This window comes from Prionailurus viverrinus, chromosome A1 (genome assembly GCF_022837055.1).
Source record: "Prionailurus viverrinus isolate Anna chromosome A1, UM_Priviv_1.0, whole genome shotgun sequence".
NCBI lineage: Eukaryota > Metazoa > Chordata > Mammalia > Carnivora > Felidae > Prionailurus > Prionailurus viverrinus.
Genome location: NC_062561.1, coordinates 211,974,738 through 212,000,588, shown reverse-complemented (window position 1 = coordinate 212,000,588; position 25,851 = coordinate 211,974,738). Strand labels below are relative to the sequence as shown.

The following is a 25,851-nucleotide window of genomic DNA, read 5'->3' as shown; positions in this document are numbered from 1 at the left end:
AAGTGAAGAGCAATTTATGTGCCACCATCAGGTGGAATACGAGCAACAGTAGGGGTGTCCTGTGTGGTTGGAGACTTTGTAGAACCAGTGGCTTCTCAAATACCCATCAAGGATACACCCCCATCAGGCCTTCTTCAGCTTCCTGGCCCCACACAACCACCTGGCCACCATGCCCAGCAGCTTCCCGCAGAGCCACAGGGTGCCCAGGGTGACCACCAGCAGGAACAAGAAGACATCCAGCAGGTATTGCTCATGCCACGGCTGCTGCAGGGCATGGGGCTTGAGGTGGGCCGCACCCCCTGTCTGGAGGATGTGGTCGGTCCAGCCCACCAGCCTCTGGGCAGGGGTCAGGGGGTGGGAGCGCCTGATGATGCTGGCGGCCACCGCTGCTGACTTGTACCTGTTGGCAGACACAGAGGTAGGCATTACCTCTGTGGTCGTAGAAGTCTTAGAAACCTTGAATCTCACACACACTCGTTCCTCCACATGCACAGAAAACTCAGTTTCAAGGAAAAATGTTGGCCTGGTCTTGCCACACTAGCAGGGTCACATTGAGAAGTTCAAACTAGTCCCTTATGCAAAGATCCATGCCTAGTGCCCAAAGTGCTAAACTATAAAACAGTGATTAAGCTGTAAGGAAAAGTCTCTTCCCAGGAGGCTTATGGTACACTAAAGGAAAAAGCACGTAAGAATATATGTGATGTAACATACCGCTGACTCAGGGTAGATGTCCTGAAGATGCTAATAAGATATTCCACCCGTCCTCATTATCAGATCATTGTGCTGGATGGGGATTTACCTAAGACATCATGGGTCCTTCTACCAAATCACTTAACAGAAATTCATCTCAACCTACTTTGTGGCAGGCCCTGTGCTAGGCCCGGTGAGCTCAGGGGAAAACAAGAGACACACTTGGCCATCCAGGGAGGCTTAATCTCTACTTTCCAGTGTGAGGGATGCACAATAAATAAAAACAGAAAGAAATGGGGTAGTTACCTATCCTGAGAAGTGTTGAAAATAAAAACAAATTATGACTAAAGTGGGTGAGAGAGCAGTGCATTTAGGACTATCAAAGACCCTCTCTGAGGGGAGGACATTGAAGATGAGCCCAATGGTCATGAAGGAACCAGTCCTGAGAGGAGAAGGAAGGATGTTCTAGGGAGCCGCACTGACAAAGGGCCTGAGGCTGGAGAAACAGTGTGGCATATTGGGGGACAAAAAGGAGACCTCCTGCCTCAGTGAAATTCTACTATAAGCAGCATCAAAATATAACACCTCTCTGAGACCCAGTGTAAATAGGTCAGAGTCTTTGCAATACTTATGGTAGAAAATTGTTCGCAGCATCTAACCTAAATGCCTAGTCTTACTCTCAGAGGAAACAGATCAGGTATTAGTATCATACGCATATCATTGTCTGTCCCTAAAGTTTTGCCTTTTTGCAAAAGAGTGCCACACAGTACTCATCGTATTTCATATCTTCTTTCAGTCTCAATGACAAGTTCAGAGAGCTGCATACCTCTTGTCTTCTATGACTTCCTTCATCTTCAGAGCCAATGTCTCTGCCTTGATCTGCTTTAACTGGATAGAGACACCAAACTTCTTGGCTTCTACTCGGACCATGTTTTCAGGATGGTCTCCAAGGACTGGAATCCCCACGATGGGCACACCATGTTGGATGGCCTCCATTATGCTATTCAACCCACCATGGGTGACAAAAAGACGGATGCGTGGGTGAGCTGTTGTAAATCAGGAACAGAGCAGAATATTTCAGCATGAAAACTCTCAGAACACCAGGGAAAGCATCAGAGCAAAGGAAAATACCAAGGGATTTCAAGGCATGGTGGAGAAAATGGATTTACTGGTCCAGCTTTGAACATACTCAAGGGTGCATATTCCAAGATAGAAGATTCTGGCCTTGTCTGTGCACAGAGATTCCTCTAAGTCAATCCATCTAAGACTCAGAGCCAAGGGAAAGCTGCAGAGAACAGTGTTAAGCAAGGCATATTCCTCCTCCCAACTATCCATCTACCTATCCATCCATCCATTCTTCTCTCTACCCTGTTTCTCTCTTTGCTTTTCTTATGTCTGCTCTCTTTGTGTCTCCTTCTGTCTCTTTTCTGTCGCTCACTCTCCACGTCTCACCCTCTGTCCTTCACTGCCCATTATTTTCCTCTTATTGAAGCCTTAATACTTTCATTGTCATCACATCTCACCTGGCATTCCTCAAACATACACTCTATGTGCTTTCTCCTCAATTTAATAAGAAATCCTCTAAAGTAGGGCATGATGGACCACCCATCTCAGTATTTCCAGTTCCCGTGTGCTACTCTACTCTTTTTTAGAGAAAACCAAAACAAGTGTTGATAATGAAGAGTTCATCTCAAACAGTGCCTCTCAACAGGGATGTGCATCAGAATCGATTGGCGTTTCCTTGAAAATCAGAATCCTTTTTAGTCCATGCCTTGTGAAAAAAAAAAATGCATAACACTCTATCTTAAGTTCCCAATATGTTTGTGAGCCTTGGGGTGAATAATCTTGGGGTGAACCTCTGAGGTATTCAGTTGTGGTGGCAGCTAGCATGCTCAAAAAACTGGCACAAGGACAAAGAAAACCTTGGGGTGTAAGGAACTGTTACCAGACAATTTTATGGACCAAATGACTGGCTGACAGGTTACTCACCTTGACAGTCAGATATTTTGGCACACCCTTCAGACACCATCAACATCAATTTTTTTAAAGTATGACTATACCTTTTGTAGCATAGGAGAATGTGCTAATATGTGTGTATGTGGAAGCGGAGGGTGTCTGTAATGGCATGTGGCCTAACAGGTTCTCAAGGGCCCAGGAAAAGCAATGGCAAGAAGACCCCTTATGTGTGTTCTCAAAGTCCACAAACTGTCTCTTGTTGGACTTGGACAACTTTCTTCAGTGCAAATATGTTAGGGTTAAAATAACCTGACAAAAATATCACTTCTGACTGAAAATAGCAGGACTAGAATAGAAAGGAAGAAGCAAACATGGCACTTTTAACCATTTTGGCTGTATATCCTGATTTCCCAGGGACTCCAGTTGACTGCTCCATTCCTGTCCTCTAAACATTACTTTAGCAACCAACCGTCCCTTATCATGGTGATGGAGTTGCCCCGTGGAGCCCTAAAGAGACATAAATAGAAAAAGAGAAATAGATCTGGTCAGTCCTTACCTAAGAGGTCATTCTGAGGAAGCCAGTCCACGATTTTCACATTTGCTGCCAATTTGACGTCTTTGGGCCACTTAGAAGGCTTACAGTTCCATATCACCCCTTGGGAGAGACGAGCAAAGGCACTGTTCATCTCCATGAGAACTTCCTGGGACTGATAGGTGCCCACCATGGAGCCCATGGCCACAAGGACAAAACCAGAGTCTCCAAACTTGCTGATGAAATTCTCAAATTCCTGGAGAGAGGTAAGAAAGGAAAGGATGTGAACAAAGTTGTTCATGAAAACCTAGATGTGAAATGTTTATAAAATCATTTCATAAAGTGAAAGTCAACTATTAACAGAATGCACCATCCTGTCAGTACCTAGAGCTCACGGTCTTGAAACTGTACTTATAGGCCTGAGGACAGCTCAGTGCACTCTACAGTGTGCTTATATCCATTGTGTCCAGTGGCCTTGAGGTCATTTTTCTGAGACCTCAGGACACTCCATACCGTACAAATACTTTCAATAATCACAAATGGATATGAAGAGAGTCTTAGGAGTCCAGCCAGTATCACAATAGTCCACAATGCACATAGGACACTTAACACATACTTCAGCACCAATATCTAGATTCAGAATATCCATATTACAATGTTTTAAGAAGAGGAAGGCAGAGGTCGTTGAAACTTCTTTTTTTTTGTTAAGAACATGGCCCCAGAAGCAGGGTCATCCTCATCCCTCATCCTTGTCTGTGCAGATACGGCGTTTAGGAGTGTTCCAATGATAGACCAGAGGTGCTATTGCCTAGGTGAGTGCCAGTTGCTGTCCTGGACAAGTAGGGGGCAGTAGGCATTCTGGAGGCTGAGGTAGATGCTGGGGAAATATCTGTCATTTGTCTCCTTCATATGCTTATGAGCCATCTGTTGTCTTCATTGTTGAGAGTTCTGGTAAGGTGTTTGGCCCATTTAAAAAATTTTAATTGATTTTTTTATTGTTATTATGAGTTTTAAGAGTTCTTTGTATATTTGTATATATGGTTGTATATTTGCGTGTATTACATTTTGAATAATAGTCTTTATCAGGTATACCTATGCAAATATTTACTCTTGGTCTGAGTCTCCTCCTTTTATTCCACAACAGGTATGTTGCAGAACAGAAATTTTTAAAATCAATTTGGCCCACTTCTCAACTCTATCACAGAACATGACTTGGGTTTTATATGTAAAAAGTAATCACCAACCACAAGGTCGTCTGTTTTTTCCTATGTCACTTCATATGAATTTCATACTTTTGCATTTTATATTCAGGTCTGTGACCTACTTTGTGTTAATTTTTTTTGAAGACATAGGATCTGTGTCCAATCATTGGAAAGACTATCTTCTTCTCGTGGTATTTCTTAAAGCTTTGTCAAAGATCATTTGGCTACATTTGTGTGGGTCTATGTGTACTCTCTTCTATTACATTGATCTATTTGTTCTTTTGCTTATAGCACACTTTCTTGATTACTTTAGCCATTTCATAAGTCATGGAGATGACTAATGGCAGTTTTCCAACTTAGTTCTTCATCTTCAACATTGTGTTGGCCCTTCAGTGTTTTGGCCTCTCCATGCAAATCTGAGCATCAGCTTATCAATATCACAATTGATAATTTGCTGTGATTTTCAGTAAGATTGCACGGAATCTATAGATCCAATTGGAGATAACTTACACTTAGCAATATTGAGTCTTCCTACCCATAAATATGGAGTATCTCTCCATTTATTTAGCTCTTTGATTTCTTCCATCAGCATTTTGTAGTTTTCTCCATATAAATCTTGTACATGTTTTGTTAGTAATTATTCCCAAGATTTCATATTTAGTGGTGAAATGTAAATAGTAGAGTGGTTTTAATTTCACATCCTCCTGTTCATTGCTGATATATAAGAAAAAGATGGATTTTTTATATTAAACTTGTATGTTTTGATGTTACTATACTTGCTTGCTAGTTCCAGAAATATTTTTCTTGACCTTTCAGATTTTTTAAATAGACCATCATGTCATCTGTGAGCAAGAACAGTTTTAACTCTTCCTGCCTAATCTACATGATTGCTATTCCTTTTTCTTTCTCCTACTACTTCTTTAGGACCTCCAAGATGAGGATGAAAAGCAGTAAGAGAGTACACTTTCCTGGTACCTGTGAGGTTGTCCTTTCATTTTCTATAAAATGTCCCCTTTAATTAAAAGCTTCCAGAGAAGCTTTTAATTCTGATGAAATCGAATTTACCTATTTTTTTCTTTTGGTATTCATTCTTTCAATGTCACATCTACAAATTCATTGCCAAGTCCAAGTCCATGCAATTTAGCCCTTTCTTTTCTTCTAAGAACTTTTTGGCTTTTAGCTCTTTATTTAGGCCATTGATCCATTTTGAGTTGATTTTCGTATATGGTGTGAGGAAGGCGTGGAATATATTCTCTTTCATGGGAATGAATATCCAGTGGTTTCAGCACCATTTGCTGAAGAGACTGTTCTCTCCATTGATTGCTCTTGGCACCCTTGTCACAAATAAATTGGTCACAGATGTGTGCCATCGAACACTGTTTTTCCATGTTGATTTGGCTATTTGCATTCCATTACATTTCAATGTGAGATGAAGACTGGCTTTTCCATTTCTGCAAAAAAGAAAAAAAAGTAATAATAAGGCCACTCAAATGTTGAAAAGGCTTAGATAAAACTTGTAGATCACTTTGAGTAGTATTGCTCTCTTAACAATATTAAGTATCACAATTCATGGTCTTGAGATGTCTTTCCATTTATTTAAGTCTTCTTTAATTTCTTTCAGCAAATTTGTAGTGTCCAGTGTATGTGTCTCTCGCCTCCTCAGTTTAATTAGGTGTTGTTGTAAATAGAATAATTTGCTTAGTTTCATTTTCAGATTGTTCATAGCCAGTGTATGAAAACACAAGTTGTATGAATTCATTGGGATTTTCTATATACAAGATTATGTCATATGAATATCAAACCATTTCTACATTGTCCATTCCAATTTGGATGCCTTTTATTTCTTTTTCTTGCCTACTTGCTTTGTGTAGGGCATATTTGAATAGCGGTGATGTAAGCGGGCATCTTAGACTACCGATCTGAGGCAGCAGGATTTCAGTCTATCCCATAGAGTATGATGTTAAAGCTGTCAGTGTTCCATAAATACTCTTTATTGTGTTCAAAAAATACCTCTTTACTCCTAGCTTTGTGACTGTTGTTATCATGAAAGGACATTAGTTTTGTCAAATATTTTTTCTGCATCTCTTGAAATGATTAGCTTTTTTTTTTAATCCTCTTCATTCTATAGATGTGTTGCATTATGCTGATTGATTTTGTTACATTAGACATGTTATAAAATACCTTTTATATCCTGTAAAAGGTTTGACATCAGTCTATTTTGTCTGATTTTAATTAGCACATAGCCACCTTGGATGATTCTTAAAGAAGTTCATGGTCTTGGGGCGCCCAGGTGGCTCAGTTGATTGGGCACCCAACTTTGGCTTAGGTCATCTTCTCATGGCTTGTGGGTTTGAGCCCCGCATTGGGCTCTGTGCTGACAGCTCATAGTCTGGAGTCTGCTTCTGATTCTGTGTCTCCATCTCTCTCTGCTCCTCCCCTACTCATGTTCTGTCTCTCTTTGTCTCTCAAAAATAAACATTAAAAAAATTTTTTTAAAGAAGTTTTTGACTTAATACCCTAAATATTAGTTTCATATCTTTTGTCAACTCTTCAAAACATTTGTTTCTTCCTTCCTGTGCGTTTGTTGACTGTCTCCAGCTTACCTCATTGTACCATTCTGGCCCTTCTTAACTTCATCAAGCACAACACTATAAAAACTATCATCCCAAAGGACCAGTAAAAACCAGCTTTGTTGTCACTTGACATTTATAAGATCAGTGTAAATCTATAATTTAAAATTGGCAAAGGCAGAGTACAACATCATAACAAGAAGCTGAGTACTCCCAGCTCCCCACAGAAAAAACAAAAGGACAAAAAAGGTTAAAGACTCACTCAGATAATTTTATACGACTTGGGAAAATAGTCAGTGATATACAGAAACCAAACAGATGCCCATTCAAGAAGAAAAAAATAAGCACACTCAGAATGGTTATAATTTCCATGGCAATTTTACTCTTCTGGCCCCACACTCTTCCTGAAGTGGCATGCCATGGTCCAGAGGCAGCAGTGGTAGCCCTGCCTTCTGTAAGAGGAGAAGAAATGAAATAATTTGCAACATTGTAGCCACTCTGTAGGCTCCCAGGTGACAAGTTAAGATCTCACCAGGCTCAGAGCTCTGACTGGAAATGGCAATATAGCTCAGATATCAGGTTGGTGGGAGTCTTGCAAGGCAATAGAGGGCACAATGTCATGTAAAACCTGCAGGGATACTGCAGAATTTAGAATCTTGGGGCAAGAGAAACAAAACACCTATGTCCCTGAACAGAATCTGGGTAAGACTCTTTGGGAACTTAAGACATTAAAATTGGCCAAGTATACAGGAAGAATCAGATGAATGAATGCATACACAAAGGTCCAGACAGGAAAAATGCTCAGAAAATACCTAAGAAGACTTTAAGTTGTCTTCCCTGGCTTATCCAAAGTATTAAACATTCCCCACTAACTAGTGAAGGTGTTCTATGGCAGCCTGCAAACACAACTAGAGGTGACTGGGTTTACAAATGCCCACAACTTTCTACAAAAGATCACAAGACATATTTAAAAACGAGAGAGACTAAAAGCCAAAATGTGTCATTTAAAGGAATGAAATAAATCTCCAGGAACCCTCTTTGAAGAAACAGACATTGGATTTACTAAACAAAGACTTTTAAATTGACCAAATATGCACAAAGAGCTAAAAAAAAGTGGACAAAGGTCTAAAGGAAATCGGGAAGACAATATATGAACAAATAGAGAATAATAGCAAGAAGAGACAGAAATTATTTTTCAGAAAAAGCAAAAAAAAAAATCAAAACAAAAAATACAATCACTGAATTGAAAAATTCACTAGGGTAGTTCAATGCAGATCAAAATAGACAGAAGAAAGACTTAGTACACTTGAAGACAGGACATCTAAAATGTCAAGTCTAAAGAGAAAAAAGTAGAAAGGGCAAAAAAATGAATAGAGTGTGAGGGACTCACAGGACCCCTTTGTGTAGATTAATATATGCCTTATGGAGTTCTCAAGGGAATGAAAGAGGAAAGAATAGAAGGATTGCACCAAGAAATAATGGCACATAACAAGATATAATATGCAGACAATCCTAAGTTTCCTCTCTCACACATACAAAAAAATTTGTCATGACTAGTAAAGAAATTTAGGAAAGTAGCAAGAAATAAAATCAGCTCAGAATATCCATTGCATTACATTAATAATGACCATTTCAGGAAGGAGATTGGAAAAACAATTTCATTCACAATACAATCCAAAGAATAAAAAAATAGTTAGGAATAAACTTAACCAAGGAGGTAACTATATTGAACTATGTTGAAAACTGTAAGCCACTGCTGAAGGAAATTAAGAAGACACAAATAAATGGAAACAAATTACAGGCTTCATGGATTAGAAGACTTAATACTTTAAAGATGCCAGTACTTCCCAAGGTGATCCACAGGTACCATGCCTCTCTATCAATAGTGAACATCACTTGCTTCTGGCAGAAATAGTAACCTATCATAAGCTGATGTGGAATTTCAAAAACAATGAGTACCCAAAACAATGTGGAAAAAAGAACAGGGTTGGAGGTCCCACATTCCCTGATACCAGAGTTACTACAAAGCTACAGTAATCAAAATAGTGTAGTATGACAAAAAAGATAGATATGTAGATCAATAAGATAAAATAGAAAGTCCAGAAATACCCCAGGTATATTTGGTCAAATAACTTTTGACAAAGGTTCCAGACCATTCATTAGGTAAAAGACAGTCTTTTCAGCAAGCGATATTGGAAAACTGGATATCCACATACAAAAAACTGAAAGTCAACCATTACATTATACCATATGGTAAATCAACTTAAAATGGATGACAGACCTAAAAATCTGAGCTATACACATATGACTCTTAAAAGAAAATAGAGAAAGAAATCTTCATATAATTGTATTGGGTAGTGATTTCTCATAAAAGACACCAACAGCACAGGCAACAAAATAAAAAATAACTGCATTGGATTGCACCAAAAGAAAAATTTTGTGTATCAAAGGACACCATCAACATAGTGAAAGGGCTCATGCCCTCTCTCTCAAGTAAGTATATAAACTTAAAATTAAAAGAAAAGAATGAAATTTTGCAATATATGAAAACATGAACCTTGAGGCCATTATGTTAAGTGACATAAGCCAGGCACAGAAGAGCATGTATTGTAAGATTTCACTTATAGGAAGCATCTACAATAGTCATATTTATAGAATAAAAAGTGGAAATTGGTTTTCAAGGGTTGGAGGAAAAGTAGAACAGATAGTTCCTATTCAATGGAGGAAGGGTTATAATGTTAAATAAGATCAATAAGATCTGCAGATCTGAGGCACATGGTACCTACACTTAATAATTCATAATGTATTTTCAAAAATTTGATAAGAGGGTAGGTCTCATATTAAGTGTTTTTACCAATATAAAATAAAATTTAAAATAGAATAGAATACAATAAAATAGACTAGAGACATAAAAGTAAGTATGTAAAAAAAAAAAAAGTAGAAATAAAAGTAAACGTGTGTATTCTAGGTGTTTTGCTTGTCCCATCCTACTTCAGTCCCAGTTCCCACTGGCAAGGGAGCCACCAACTCTATGTTTACTGAAGAGCTTTGCATGAAGTCCCTATTGAATGCTAAGGTTTTACTTACTTGTGGTACTGGTTTAACAGGTCTGACCATTAAGCCTCCAATATACACAGTGTTGGGAAGCAGGGGCCTAGCAAATTCAAGGGCAAAGTCAGAGTTAACAAACCATAGCTCTGCTTTCTTTAGAAGATGAGACAAAACTGGTCTAGAGTCTTCTGGGAAATGTTCCTTGATGGTGTTGTCAAATGTAGACTGGATTCGCCATTGCCTTAAGAAGAAATCCAAGAACATCAGAAAATTCCTCACTCTGCCCCAGAAGTCCATGTGGTCGGTTAGCAAGGAATGGAACACCGGAACATAAGACACCGGGTTTGGTAGCCCAAGGTCCACACTGCCAAATGGGGAGGGAAGAATTGACACAAATGGCTTCACAAGCTTCTCAGCAATGAGGAAAGAACAGAAGTCAAATGCTTCAACAAATACCAGGTCAAAGTTCTCATTTTTTAAAGAATCCATGATATCACTTCTCCTTAGCAAATCACTGCATTGAATCCCCAATTGTTCCATTAACTTTACAAAGGTGCCAAATGCTTCCCTGTGTAAAAAAAAAAAAAAAAAAAAAAAAAGACAAATATTCACTGAAGAGTTAATTTCACAACACTTAGGAGAAACTTTAGCTCACAGAAAATATCCCAGGTAAGTAAGACCATACCTGGCAGCAGCCCATCTATTTTACCGGTGTCCAATGAATAATCTGCTCTGGTCACTCTGCTCCATGTGTTTCTGCTTCCTAAAACGTTCTCACTTTTTTCCCTCTACTTTCTCTAGCCAATCACATCCACATCAATTCAAGATCCTTCCAATTTGGCAGCCATCTCTGACTGTAGCAGACATCAGAGTTCCATGTCTACTTGACACATTCTGTGATGCTCTCTTTAACTTTCATCTGTATACTGACAGTTCATGAGTGACTATCTTGTTTCCCAGCCTAACTGTGGAAGTAACTTGGCAGCAGAGTCTGTCAATATTGATAATATAGCCCTTTTTTGTTCTTTAAATTTTGTAGAGTCTGCATTTGAGAGATTGCCTCACACAAGGAACTTTATGATGCTAATATTAGAATCCCAATTCTAAACTGAACATGAGATTTATATTTTTCTAGCCTATGAAATAAACAAGTTAAAACAAACAAGCTTATTATTACCCTTTCCATTTCATCTTTCCTGGAGTAGTGAAAGAACTTAATACTACACCATGTCAGCCCACTGTAAGCCCACAGGTGAGAGCTCATTAGTAATATGCAGTTGTCCACGTGCACTGTAAACTTCAAGTGACAACAGATGATTACTGAAATTATTCTCTATTTTTAAATGATGTTTTTTAATTTTTTTTCAACGTTTTTTATTTATTTTTGGGACAGAGAGAGGCAGAGTATGAACAGGGGAGGGGCAGAGAGAGAGGGAGACACAGAATTGGAAACAGGCTCCAGGCTCCGAGCCATCAGCCCAGAGCCTGACGCGGGGCTCGAACTCACGGACCGCGAGATCGTGACCTGGCTGAAGTGGGACGCTTAACCGACTGCGCCACCCAGGCGCCCCTATTTTTAAATGATTTTACATAATGAATGACTGCTACATAGTGTGGATAAATTCAAGAAATGAACTACAAATTCCTCAAAAGAACAGCATTCATCATATTTGAAATTAAGTTAATCTATTAAAATACAGGAAGGTACTGTGCTCAGTATGCTGCACCATATTTAATAAGTGGGTGCAACATGTCTTCAAAGAAATGAAGTGGGGAAGAAGAGACAAGACATAATAAAAAAAATCATGAATAACAACACAAGATGATATATACAATGCTTCAAGGGAGTATTTTAGAACACAGCTCTTCTGGATGAAGAATTTGGTCTTCTGGTTTAGGTAAGCAGAAAGGCTTTATGGCAAAAGCCAGATTTTAGGACCACCTTGATGACTGAATAAAATTTTTAAGGAAAAAGGGAAAGGTGGAGTTAGGCCACTATAATTCACCAAGGAAGGCATGAATATGTGTCTTTTCCCTCTTCTGTCAAAGGTAAAGAACTTTCTATACATCCCAGATAATCATGAAAATTTTCAGGCTAATGTCACAATGTGTGTCATCAAGGCATTTGGGTTTTTAAATGAGTTCAAAGACAATGGCTCAAAGTAGGAAAAACTGTTTCCATTCTTGAGTTTACATGATGAGAGAAGAAATAAGTATACAATGGTGGCTTTGATATGCCTACCAACAATCAGAAATTATGTTGTTTATCCTGCCTTCTGTGTTGTGGAGAGTATATACACAAACATTGTAGGTGAAGGGCTGCCAGGAAGATCCAGAAGGAACGATCCCTGACTATATAGAAATACATTCATGATTTCAGTGGAAAAGGCACACTACACAGACCGAATAATTGGAAGTGAAAAACTCATCTATTCCATCGATCCCTACCCCCTATCATTGATCTCCCCATCCATCCACTCATCCATCCACCCATCCTTTTCTCTTAAACTTACTCTAAGTAGCTATGCATCCAACCATTTATTTACATCACTTTATAAATGGTAAGTCTTTCAATCAGAGAATAAAAGAAATTACCTGCCATGCAAAGCTTCTTCAATATAGGAATCAAAATGTTCCTTTAATTCTTTTTCATGATGCTCAGGTAGAAGCCAACTGATAACTTGGTATGCATTTTCCTTCTTTTCTAAATAAAAAATTTTTAAAAACACCAATAAAATATATCATTAAGTCCAACAAGGCAGATAATTTTGACATGATACCGTAGTTTTTTTTTATCCTAATAATTTTATATATATCTGCATGTTTGCTTTTAGAGGGTTTTTCGGTTTTCTGCCTGCTTTTTCATTTCTTCAGTCATAGGATCTGATACTATTTATTGAGAACATTATAATAATTCAATTACTTTTATTCAACTGAATGAATGATATAGAACTTAAATAAAAGTAAAGTTCTATTTGAAGCTTTCATGTAAAGGTATAGATATTCTTCATTTTACAGATGAGAAGACAAACATAAATGGAGTGTCAGATAATTCATCACGGTTGCACATATAGTAAGTGCTGCGCTTTGTATTTAAATACAGATTTAATTTTATCCCAGCTCTCCAGTCCTTTGTTTTTTAGGAAAAAAGAGATATTTTTTTATTACTTACAGGTGACACATGCAAAGGTTTTTCATTCAGCCAAAAATATGGCAAAGGCTAAGTTAGCAAGAGTAGTCCCCTGCAGTCCTACTTACCATTCCGACATTTCCCCCATAACTCATGTGTACTAAAGAGTGTGGCACCATTTTTGAAGTTGGACTGTTGACAGCTTTCAAACTCCATTTTCTCCTTAATTTTCTGGGACATATCTTGGAAAAATGAGGAGAAAGCCTCAACATGACCTCCCTCGTGTGACCAAGATTTTCAGCCAAGCAAGCCAGACCCCACGAGGGGAACCTGCACCTCCATCCCACTCAGAGGCTTCCATAATTGGCATTTAGAAACAAAAGGATGGGTTTAGCCTTTGAGTGGCCCTGGTCATGTGTCTCACACAAACCTATCTTCTGTGTCAGAATCCACTTTGCTTCTGGATTCCAGCATGAACCGTGTGATTGACACTAGGCTAGGTAGAACCGCATGACCAATGGTTGTACATCTCAAGGACTGCCCCCATTATAAACAGTGCTCTGAGTTAAGACTGATTCCAGTTTACAAGCCCACTGAACGGTGTGAGGAGGATAGCACCATGCCATCTGATGAACTCCACACCTGTAAAAGGAGAAGGTGCTCTAGAACCCGAGAAAATGCCTTTGCTACTGTTGCTCATGATATCTCTGTAGCTCAAAGAAAACCTTGATTAACACAGTAATAGGGAAACACTGATGACACCCTCATGGGGTTCATTCAAGGGTTAATTCAAACTCAGCTTAATCTCAGTTCTCTAAAATCACCAGCAGGAAGGCCTTTAGCTTTGGTGATGCTAATTAGGACATTTGGAGGAAGAAGTTATAAATATGAGCAGGTTAAAAGGGATACCCTCCCCCAAAGTATATATAATGACAATGAAAGGAATGGCAAAAAATGGGAAATGTCAGCGTGGGACAGTCAGGAAAGAAATTAAAACAGAGGTCTCAGTTTTGACATATGTGGCAACTAACATTACTTTAAAAAACATTATAACAGAGCAAGGACACAGATTGGCTTTTGTGACTTACATCAGAGGTTCTACATTACTTTTAACATTGGATGAGATCCCCCCAATGACCAACTTCTATCGTCTTAGTCAATACTGGGGAAAATAACAGATATATCATGAGAGCTCACCAAAATTTATCAAAGTACCTCTATACTGTTAGGAGGTAGAAAATATTAGATAGAGCACAGTGGTGCATGCCCTGTCTTAACTACTGGGATTAAATATCCCATAGCCATAACAGCCATTGGTTGTTACCTCACAGTAGCTATGGTTGCTCCTATATAAGAAGTCATAAAATTAATGTTTTAGTACTAACACCATGACGAAAGGGAACTCATTGGATCTGCCCAACATATTAAAAGTTTTAATACAACAAAATAGAGTTTTAATAGAGTGCCTTCAAGGATTAAATCCCTTTTTGTAAAGGATCCATTAACAAAGAAGTGATTATCCCCACTAGTTCTCCATTTAATAGCCTAACTTGACTATTCTTAACCCTGAATGAATGGAGCCTCTCAGTGGATTACTGTGATCATATTATGGCCTCCATTTCCAATCTTACTGAAATTACTGACTATATCTAAAACTAATAAATTCTGTACAGTCATAGCTTTGGCAATACATTCTGTTTAATTCCTATTTCAACAAGCTCTCAGCTCTAGTGTCTCTTCACCTTCACCTTTGAAGGGTACAAGTAACTTGTAACTTGGCTTCTCATGGACTACCTCAACAACCCTACTCGCTAGTTTTGCTGGCAAGATCTTTAACCACATTTAACTTTCTCCAGAAGCACATGTATGACAGTACTTTGAGGACAACCTCCTTTTGCAGAGATTTCTGGAGCCCATTCAGTCAAGGCACAAACACGCACACAGCAACTCACATAGAGGGATGTGCTGCTGCCCTACAGAAAGCACAAGCCATGGCACCTCAGTTAAATTCCTGGGACAAATTGCTTGTTGAGTGGAAGGTCTTTCCATCCCTGACACTGTCAAGACACACCTATTACGGCTCCATTTCCAGCATGAGAGTATAAGGAGCTTTCCTGGACATACTTCAAAAACAGCAAATGGTGAAAAATTCATACACACACACACACACACACACACACACACACACACACACCTCCTGATGTAGACAACAATTCCACTGACACAATTTGTCTGAAATAACTATTTGGGAAATCTGCAGCCAATTGATGGTTTCCACCAACCAGAGGAAGTCTTTAACTGTAGATTGCAGATAATTTTAGTCAATTTCAGCTTTTTCCACAGTAGCAGCTACCCATCCCCCAGCCCTCAGTCTCCAGCAGGAAGCTGTATGCATTGTTTATAGAGCAGCTTGTACACAGGTTTCAAGAGCCTGAGTGGGCAAAAAAATCACCTTGTCCAAATATCAAGTATTTGTGCTCTGATTGCTGATTGCTGCTCTGGTCACAGAGATGCAGACAAAGAAGTAGGCAGCAAGGTTTCTGCATCATGCTCTATTATTGCAGCCACTTCCCTCTCTGGCTCAATTGACTTCCAGGGGTCTTAAAAGATTGATGTCCTCCTTTCCCCCTCATTTTCTCAATTTACCCATTTTAAAGGGAACCATTAAAAGCTGGGACATTGTAAAACAGCTACACATACCAGGAAATCTTGGAAGTGTCCATTCATGCCCAGGAAAGGCTCAGAAAAGACAGTGAACAGTGAAATTTACACCTTGGTTTGATCATCAACACAAAAGCAGCATAAAACAATTTTAAAACATAAATAAACAAACAAAATTAATAACAAAAATCTGCAAAGAGAAGGGAGGAGAGGTTCATCTCCAGATTTACACATTGTTATATTCAAATGTTCAGTTTTCAACAAAAATCACAAGACACACCAAGACACAGGAAACTAATGCTTCATCCAAAGAAAATTATAGATTAACAGAAACTGTCCCTAAGAATTACTTTATGACAGATGTATTAGACAATGTCTTTAAAATAACTGCCTTAAATTTCTCACAGAATTAAGGGAAGATATGGAGAAGGTCAAGGAAAAAGTGTTTGTAAAATGTCATTGAAAGAAAGGTAGGTGGGGTGTCTGAGTGGCTCAGTCAGTTAAGTATCCAGTTTTCCATTTCAGCTCAGGTCATGATCTCATGGTTTGTGAGATCAAGCTCCACATCAGGCTCTGGGCTAGCAGCAAGGAGCCTGCTTGGGATTCTCTCTCTCCCTCTCTCTCTCTGCCCCTCTCCTGCTCACGCTCACTCTTTCTCTCTCAAAATAAATTAATAAACATTTTAATTTTTTTAATAAAGGAATATGAAATCTAAAGAAACCAAAAACAAATTCTAGGACTGAAAAATACAATAAATGAAATGAAAATGTCACTAGAGGGATTCAAAGGCAGAATTGAGCAAGCAAAAAAACCATCAAGCATTATCAGTGAACCTCAAGAGAAGACAGTAGAAATGATCAAGTCTGAGGAACAGAAAGTTAAACAATTTAAGAAAAGGGAACACAGTCTAAGGGTCCAACACATGCCCTGTGGATGCTCAGGAGAAGAGAGAAAGAAAGGCATAGAGACAATATATGAAGCAATAGTGGCTGAAAACCTCCCAATTGGGTGAAAGATTTTAATATAAACATCCAGGAAGCTCATCCAACTCCAAGTAAAATGAACTCAGACACCCACATCAGGACACATTATATCAAAATACAGAAAGAGAAAGAGGAAATATTAAAAGGAGCAAGAGAAAAGTGACTCATCGCATACAAGTGATTGTCAGTGAGATTATCAATAGATTTCCAATCAAAAATTTTAGAAGCAAAAAAAAAAAAAAGTTTGAGACCAGAAGGCAGTGGCCCAATATATTCAAAATGCTAAAAAAAAAAAAAAAGAAAAGAAAAGAAGAAAAGAAAAGAAAAGAAATAAGAAAGAAATAAAGGGAAAAAAAAGAATTGTCAACAAAAAATTTTACATCAGGCAACTCTGTCCATCAAAGATCAAGGAAAATTAAGACAATCCCAGATAAACAAAACTAAGGGTGTTTGTTACCACTAGAACTGCCCTGGGAGTAATGCACAAGGCACTTCTTCAGGGAAGAATGAAAGGACGCCAGAAAGTAACTTAAAGGTATATGAAAAAATAAAGATTTTTAAAGAGGTAAAAGAATGGGCATTATAAAAGCTACTGTTATTGTAACAATGGCTCTAACTACCTTGTTGTTTTCAATATGATTTAAGAGGCTAGTATATTAAAAAAATTATTTGTTTAGGGGCATCTGGATGGCTCAGTCAGTTAAGCATCTGACTTCGGCCAAGGTCATAATCTCATGGTTCGTGAGTTCATGCCCCACATCGGGCTCTGTGCTGACAGCTCAGAGCCAGGAGCCTGCTTCAGATTCTGTGCTCATGCTCTGTCTCTCTCTCATTCTCTCAAAAATAAATAAACATTAAAAAAATTATTTGTTTAAAAGCTACTATCATTATTTGAAATTTGTAACTCCACTCAAATTTTCTACAAAATTTAACATACTAGTGCATTTAAATTAACAATAATTTATGTTTAGGAGCACATGATGTATAAAAATGTAATTTTGTGACATCAACTAACCAAAGAGTTGGGGATAAAGCCATCTAGGAACACTAGGAACAAAATATTTCTATGTTATTAAATTAGTATAAACTAAACACTGGGAATACAGGGAAGATGGCGGCGTAGGAGGACGCTGGGCTCACCATGCGTCCTGCTGATCACTTAGATTCCACCTACACCTGCCTAACTAACCCAGGAAACCACCAGAAGACTAGCAGAACGGAGTCTCTGGAGCAAAGCGCAGACGAGAGGCCCATGGAAGAGGGTAGGAAGGGCGGCAAGGCGGTGCACGCTTCACAGACTGGCGGGAGGGAGCCGGGGCAGAGGGGCGGACCGCTGGCCAAGCAGAGCCCCCGAGTCTGGCTGGCAAAAGCGGAGGGGCCAGATGGAGTGTGTTCCGACAGCAAGCGCGACTTAGCATCTGGGAGGTCATAAGTTAACAGCTCTGCTTGGAAAGCGGGAAGGCTGGAGGACAAAGGGAGGGAGAGTTGCTGAGCCCCGGGATGGGATGACAGAGCTGTTTGGTGGGGAACAAAGGTGCTCGCCAGCGCCATCTCCCTCGCCCATCCCCAGCCAAAATCCCAAAGGGAACCAGTTCCTGCCAGGGAACTTGCTTGCTCCACCCAAATACCCAACGCTGTGCTTCTGCGGAGCCACCCCTCCGGCAGCTGGTCTGACTCCCTCCCGCTGCCACAGGGCCCCTCCTGAAGCGGATTACCTAAGGAGAAGCAAGCTAAGCCTGCCCCTCCTGCCCCCGTGCACCTTCCCTACCCACCCCAGCTAATACACCAGATCCCAGCACCACAAGCCTGACAGTGTGCAAGTAGCCCAGACAGGCCACACAACCCCACAGTGAATCCTGCCCCTAGGAGAGGGGAAGAGTGGGCACACACCAGTTTGACTGTGGCCCCAGCGGTGGGCTGGGGACAGACATCAGGTCTGACTGCGGCTCCGCCCACCAACTCCAGATATACACCAAAGCACAGAGGAAGTGCCCTGCAGGTCCGCACCACTCCAGGGACTATCCAAAATGACCAAACGGAAGAATTCCCCTTAGAAGAATCTCCAGGAAATAACAACAGCTAATGAACTGATCAAAAAGGATTTAAATAACATTAACAGAAAGTGAATTTAGAATAATAGTCATAAAATTAATCGCTGGGCTTGAAAACAGTATAGAGGACAGCAGAGAATCTCTTGCTACAGAGATCAAGGGACTAAGGAACAGTCAGGAGGAGCTGAAAAAAGCTTTAAACGAAATGCAAAACAAAATGGAAATGACGACAGCTCAGATTGAAGAGGCAGAGGAGAGAATAGGTGAACTAGAAGATAAAGTTATGGAAAAAGAGGAAGCTGAGAAAAAGAGAGATAAAAAAATCCAGGAGTATGAGGGGAAAATTAGAGAACTAAGTGATACCCTAAAAAGAAATAATATACGCATAATTGGTATCCCAGAGGAGGAAGAGAGAGGGAAAGGTGCTGAAGGGGTACTTGAAGAAGTAATAGCTGAGAACTTCCCTGAAATGGGGAAGAAAAAAGGCATTGAAATCCAAGAGGCACAGAGAACTCCCTTCAGACGTAACTTGAATCGATCTTCTGCATGACGTATCATAGTGAAACTGGCAAAATACAAGGATAAAGAGAAAATTCTGAAAGCAGCTAGGGATAAACGTGCTCTAACATATAAAGGGAGACCTATAAGACTCGTGACCGATCTCTCTACTGAAACTTGGCAGGCCAGAAAGGAAAGGCAGGAGATCTTCAATGTGATGAACAGAAAAAATATGCAGCCGAGAATCCTTTATCCAGCAAGTCTGTCATTTAGAATAGAAGGAGAGATAAAGGTCTTCCGAAACAAACAAAAACTGAAGGAATTCGTCACCACTAAACCAGCCCTACAAGAGATCCTAAGGGGGATCCTGTGAGACAAAGTACCAGAGACATCACTACAAGCATGAAACCTACGGACATCACAATGACTCTAAACCCATATCTTCCTATAATAACACTGAACGTAAATGGACTAAATGCGCCAACCAAAAGACATAGGGTATCAGAATGGATACAAAAACAAGACCCATCTATTTGCTGTCTACAAGAGACTCATTTTAGACCTGAGGACACCTTCAGATTGAGAGTGAGGGGATGGAGAACTATTTATCATGCGACTGGAAGCCAAAAGAAAGCTGGAGTAGCCATACTTATATCAGACAAACTAGACTTTAAATTAAAGGCTGTAGGGGCGCCTGGGTGCCGCAGTCGGTTAAGCGTCCGACTTCAGCCAGGTCACGATCTCGCGGTCCGTTAGTTCGAGTCCCGCGTCGGGCTGTGGGCTGATGGCTCAGAGCCTGGAGCCTGTTTCCGATTCTGTGTCTCCCTCTCTCTCTGCCCCTCCCCCGTTCATGCTCTATCTCTCTCTGTCCCAAAAATAAATAAACGTTGAAAAAAAAATTTTTTTTAAATAAAAAATAAAAAAAATAAAGGCTGTAACAAGAGATGAAGAAGGGCATTATATAATAATCACAGGGTCTATCTATCAGGAAGAGCTAACAATTATAAATGTCTATGCTCCGAATACGGGAGCCCCCAAATATATAAAACAATTACTCACAAACATAAGCAACCTTATTGATAAAAATGTGGTAATTGCAGGGGATTTTAACACTCCACTTACAGAAATGCATAGATCATCTAGACACGCAGTCAATAAAGAAACAAGGACCCTGAATGATGCATTGGATCAGATGGACTTGACAGATATATTGAGAACTCTGCATCCCAAAGCAACAGAATATACTTTCTTCTCAAGTGCACATGGAACATTCTCCAAGATAGATCATATACTGGGTCACAAAACAGCCCTTCATATACTTCATAAGTATACCAGAATTGAAATCATACTATGCATACTTTCAGACCACAATGCTATGAAGCTTGAAATCAACCACAGGAAAAAGTCTGGAAAACCTCCAAAAGCATGGAGGCTAAAGAACACCCTACTAAAGAATGAGTGGGTCAACCGGGCAATTAGAAAAAAATTAAAAAATATATGGAAACAAACGAAAATGAAAATACAACAATTCAGATGCTTAGGGATCCAGCGAAGGCAGTCCTGAGAGGAAAATACATTGCAATCCAGGCCTATCTCAAGAAACAAGAAAAATCCCAAATACAAAATCTAACAGCACACCAAAAGGAAATAGAGCAGAACAGCAAAGACAGCCTAAACCCAGCAGAAGAAGAGAAATAATAAAGATCAGAGCAGAAATAAACAATATAGAATCTAAAAAAACTGTAGAGCAGATCAACGAAACCAAGAGTTGGTTTTTTGAAAAAATAAACAAAATTGATAAACCTCTAGCCAGGCTTCTCAAAAAGAAAAGGGACACGACCCAAATAGATAAAATCATGAATGAAAATGGAATTATTACAACCAATCCCTCAGAGATACAAGCAATTATCAGAGAATACTATGAAAAACTATATGCCAACAAACTGGACAACCTGGAAGCAATGGACAAATTCCTAAACACCCACACCCTTCCAAAACTCAGTCTGGAGGAAGTAAAAAGCTTGAACAGACCCATAACCAGCGAAGAAATTGAATCAGTCATCAAAAATCTCCCAACAAATAAGAGTCCAGGACCAGATGGCTTCCCAGGGGAGTTCTACCAGACGTTTAAAGCAGAGATAATACCTATCCTTCTCAAGCTATTCCAAAAAATAGAAAGGGAAGGAAAACTTCCAGACTCATTCTGTGAAGCCAGTATTACTTTGATTCCTAAGCCAGACAGAGACCCAGTAAAAAAAGAGAACTACAGGCCAATATCCCTGATGAATATGGGTGCAAAAATTCTCAATAAGATACTAGCAAATCTAATTCAACAGCATATAAAAAGAATTATTCACCATGATCAAGTGGGATTCATTCCTGGGATGCAGGGCTGGTTCAACATTCACAAATCAATCAACATGATACATCACATTAATAAAAGTAAAGATAAGAACCATATGATCCTGTCAATTGATGCAGAAAGGCAGTTGACAAAATTCAGCAACATTTCTTAATAAAAACCCTCGAGAAAGTCGAGATAGAAGGAACATACTTAAAGATCATGAAAGCCATTTGTGAAAAGCCCACAGCTAACATCATCTTCAATGGGGAAAAACTGAGAGCTTTTTCCCTCAGATCAGGAACATGACAGGGATGTCCACTCTCACCGCTGTGGTTTAACATAGTTTTGAAGTGCTAGCATCAGCAATCAGACAACAAAAGGAAATAAAAGGCATCAAAGTTGGCAAAGATGAAGTCAAGCTTTCACTTTTTGCAGATGACATGATATTATACATGGAAAATCCGATAGACTCCACCAAAAGTCTGCTGGAACTGATACATGAATTCAGCAAAGTTGCAGGATACAAAATCAATGTACAGAAATCAGTTGCATTCTTATACACTAACAATGAAGCAACAGAAAGACAAATAAAGAAACTTATCCCATTCACAATTGCACCAAGAAGCATAAAATACCTAGGGATAAATCTAACCAAAGATGTAAAAGATCTGAATGCTGAAAACTATAGAAAACTTATGAAGGAAATTGAAGAAGATATAAAGAAATGGAAAGACATTCCCTGCTCATGGATTGGAAGAATAAATATTGTCAAAATGTCAATACTACCCAAAGCTATCTACACATTCAATGCAATCCCAATCAAAATTGCACGAGCATTCTTCTCAAAACTAGAACAAGCAATCTTAAAATTCATATGGAACCACAAAAGGCCTCGAATAGCCAAAGTAATTTTGAAGAAGACCAAAGCAGGAGGATCACAATCCCAGACTTTAGCCTCTACTACAAAGCTGTCATCATCAAGACAGCATGGTATTGGCACAAAAACAGACACATAGACCAACGGAATAGAATAGAAACCCCAGAACTAGACCCACAAACGTATGGCCAACTCATCTTTGACAAAGCAGGAAAGAACACAGTCTCTTTAACAAATGGTGCTGGGAGAACTGGACAGCAACATGCAGAAGATTGAAACTAGACCACTTTCTCACACCATTCACAAAAATAAACTCAAAATGGATAAAGGACCTGAATGTGAGATAGGAAACCATCAAAACCCTAGAGGAGAAAGCAGGAAAAGACCTCTCTGACCTCAGCCATAGCAATTTCTTACTTGACACATCCCCAAAGGCAAAGGAATTAAAAGCAAAAATGAACTACTGGGACCTTATGAAGATAAAAAGCTTCTGTACAGCAAAGGAAACAACCAACAAAACTAAAAGGCAACCTACAGAATGGGAAAAGATTTATTGTCAAATAAATTTGACAAATTGTCAAAACAATTTATTTGACAATAAATTTCATATATTGAAAAAAACAAAACAAACAAACAAACAAAAGACATTGTATATCCTTTACTGGGATAGATAAATTTAATAATTACCAGAAAAAACTTACTTGGGATTAAATAATCTCCTCCATAAAGAAGCATGGTGACATTATGACCATGATCTTGAAGAATCTGAGATACCCGGTCCAGCAGTAGATAATGGCTTCCACCTAGGAATAATACAAAATTTTATTTTTGTGAAGGTGAGAACAGAGGATCTGAAATTGATGTGGGGGAATGGAGATCCAGGATAAGGTAGCAGAGAATTGGTGGTCAGTAGAAGATGAGTTATTTTAGTCCTTTGGTTTTATTTTGGGTAAACCCCAGACCAGATACCCTCCTTCTTTCTGACCAAGTCTTAATTTGTAGCAATCTTACATGAAAGATTCCTTTTTGCACTTCAAGATCTCCATGCCAGTGAGATGACCTTCTCTATGCTTAAGCCTAAAGGAGTTCCCAATCCTAGGCACATGCTGCAATTTAGGCTGCCTTTATGGATGTACTGTGTCCTTTAGGAAAGGAAATTTGTGGAAAATTTTGGCACAAGACTATGTATGTGAGAATAATGGGATTCTAAAGGACAGTTAATCAAAGCTATTTCTGGAATCCTTCTGTCTGGAAATTTATGTTAACATGGAAGCCAGAAACATGGGAACATGGATATCAGTCCAAGCCACAGAAGCAGAAGTGGATAGAGCCACTGCTCAGAGCCAAGATTCTTCAGATTCAAATATGTTTGGCAGGATGTTCCTCAGTTGGGTCCTGCATTTTACTAAACATCAAATTTAAAGCATTCAGGATAACTGTGGACCCTTTGGGTAGAACTGTAGGATCCTGTATGTATATAAAACTGGGACATCACCCAACATAGGAAAATCCTGGGATCCTAAGGAAATAGAAGTGTGATTCTCTGTGGAGGTGCAGATTATCACACCAATGTCTAAAACCATGTAATATCATGGAGCACTTTGCTTGAATCTATGGGTCAAGGAGTAGAATTTGCCTATGTTGGAAAGTGGGGGTTGTTTGGAAGACAATGATCTCATGATGATTGGGTCAGGACAGATGAATGTAGGACTACAGTAATGGTGTATATCTGTGGAAATCATTCTAGTTTTTTATATCTATACTTGTGTTGCCTGATATAACACAGATTACATAAAAGCACAAACCCTACACCCTTAGATGCCTTCTCTGGCTCACCTTTAACCCCTGTAAGAAATGGATGCAGGGGAGAAGGCTTCCTGCACAGGCAGCCATTCCTGAGCACCATGGTGATCCCAGTGCATTCTGGGGCAGAGGCAGGGTTTCCAACACCTCCAAACCACACCTGCCCCCTCTCAGAGTCCAGAGGACATGCAATTTCAAGAGGTGGGGCAATTCTTTTTTTCTGTTGCCTTTAACTATCATTAAAAATAGATTTAAAATGGAAAACAGAGTTTTTTCAATACTTATTTTTAGGAATCCCCACTGTACAGCATAGAGTCTGGGGAAGAGGACAGGTTTGAGGTAAGAAACAGTAGGTTAAGTCCAGGTGTGTGACATCAGGGAGGTCTGGTGTGCTCTTGCAAAAGGCCCCTCATTTCCCTGACCCTTAGGTTCCCTGTCAGGAAATAAAACGAAGATGCCCAATTAGATGACCTAAATGGTTTCTTCTAGCCCACGATCCCCAGATTCTTGGGGATCTAAAAGTGACTCCAGGAGCCCCGTATCCTGTCAGAATGGATCAAAAAAAAATATCTTGGGGGAACTCCATTTTATGATGCCTCTTTATCCTGATAAACGTTCCTGTTCCATTTCTGTTCCCTTTGCAGCAAAAGTAAAGGCATTAAAACTGGGTTCACACAGAATTAACTGTTTCACTGTTCTTCAAAACCTTCTAGCAGCAAGGGCAAAAGAGAGACCTGTTCCCAACTGATTTTCTCTGCCCAGTTTCCAGGTTTCCTATTAGTGAAACAGGCCCCGTTTGTTCTGCTACCCCCAGGAGTCCCTTTCCTTGGCCTGCAAGAGCCTGAAAGTGACCTCACCTTCCACTTTCTATTGGTAACTACAGCACCTTCAGACTTTTAAGGTGTGCCTCTGAAAATCCCAGCTGCACCCAGGAGTACGCAGCTCAAGGTCTCCAGGTCAGCATTGGATCGAAATTCTGGCCCCAGCAATGCAGAATAGGACACACCTCCAGAAGAGGTAAAAAAGAGGAAAGAAAACCATTGCTTTTTCCAGAACTAGCTTCCCCACACCAGCAGTGGGGACCCCTCTGTGAACCCCCTGCCTTTCCACCTCTCCCTCCTCTATCCTGGGATCCAAACAAGCTCTGGAAAACCACAAAGAATGACCTACGAAGCAGGGCTAGATTGAGCATCTGGGATGCGCCTCTGTCTGATTCTGTTGCCAGCACTCACCCAGTGAGGATACAGTCAGAATTTTGGCGGCCTCTGGGATCAGGAACCCAGACAGAAGAAAGCCAGCTAGCAGCAGCGCCCGCTGGCCTGTCATGCTCCCTCCTGTACCAGCTGCAGATTCCAGCCTTGTGCCCAGAGCCCTGTGCTCTGCTTCTCTGAGTCCCTCACGGCGACCTGTATGCCTTGGGGACAAGCTTTGCACTGGCAGCCAAGGAAATGCTCTGGTAGAAGCTTGAGAAGAGGTGAGGGATGGGTTCTGTCTGTTTTCTTT

General features: G+C 39.8%; 1 protein-coding gene across 1 annotated transcript; it reads right to left on the bottom strand.

Moving 5' to 3' along the window:
• LOC125167661 (UDP-glucuronosyltransferase 3A1-like) lies at nt 1–25,851 on the bottom strand. Its single transcript, XM_047862100.1, has 7 exons — nt 25,581–25,851; nt 23,247–23,348; nt 12,597–12,705; nt 10,038–10,569; nt 3,203–3,434; nt 1,517–1,736; nt 1–400 (listed from the first exon to the last, which is right to left on the bottom strand). The coding sequence occupies exons 1-7, from the start codon at nt 25,672–25,674 to the stop codon at nt 124–126; spliced, it is 1,566 nt and encodes a 521-aa protein (XP_047718056.1). The 5' UTR covers nt 25,675–25,851; the 3' UTR covers nt 1–123.

Excerpts from the sequence above, each read along its gene's own strand:
- LOC125167661 (XM_047862100.1), bottom strand. The coding sequence starts at position 25,674 with ATGACAGGCCAGCGGGCGCTGCTGCTAGCTGGCTTTCTTCTGTCTGGG. Across the intron at positions 12,706-23,246 it reads AGGAGATTATTTAATCCCAA|AAAAGAAGGAAAATGCATAC; the intron begins GTAAGTTTTTTC and ends TTTTTTATTTAG. Across the intron at positions 3,435-10,037 it reads CTGTTAAACCAGTACCACAA|GAATTTGAGAATTTCATCAG; the intron begins GTAAGTAAAACC and ends ACCTCTCTCCAG.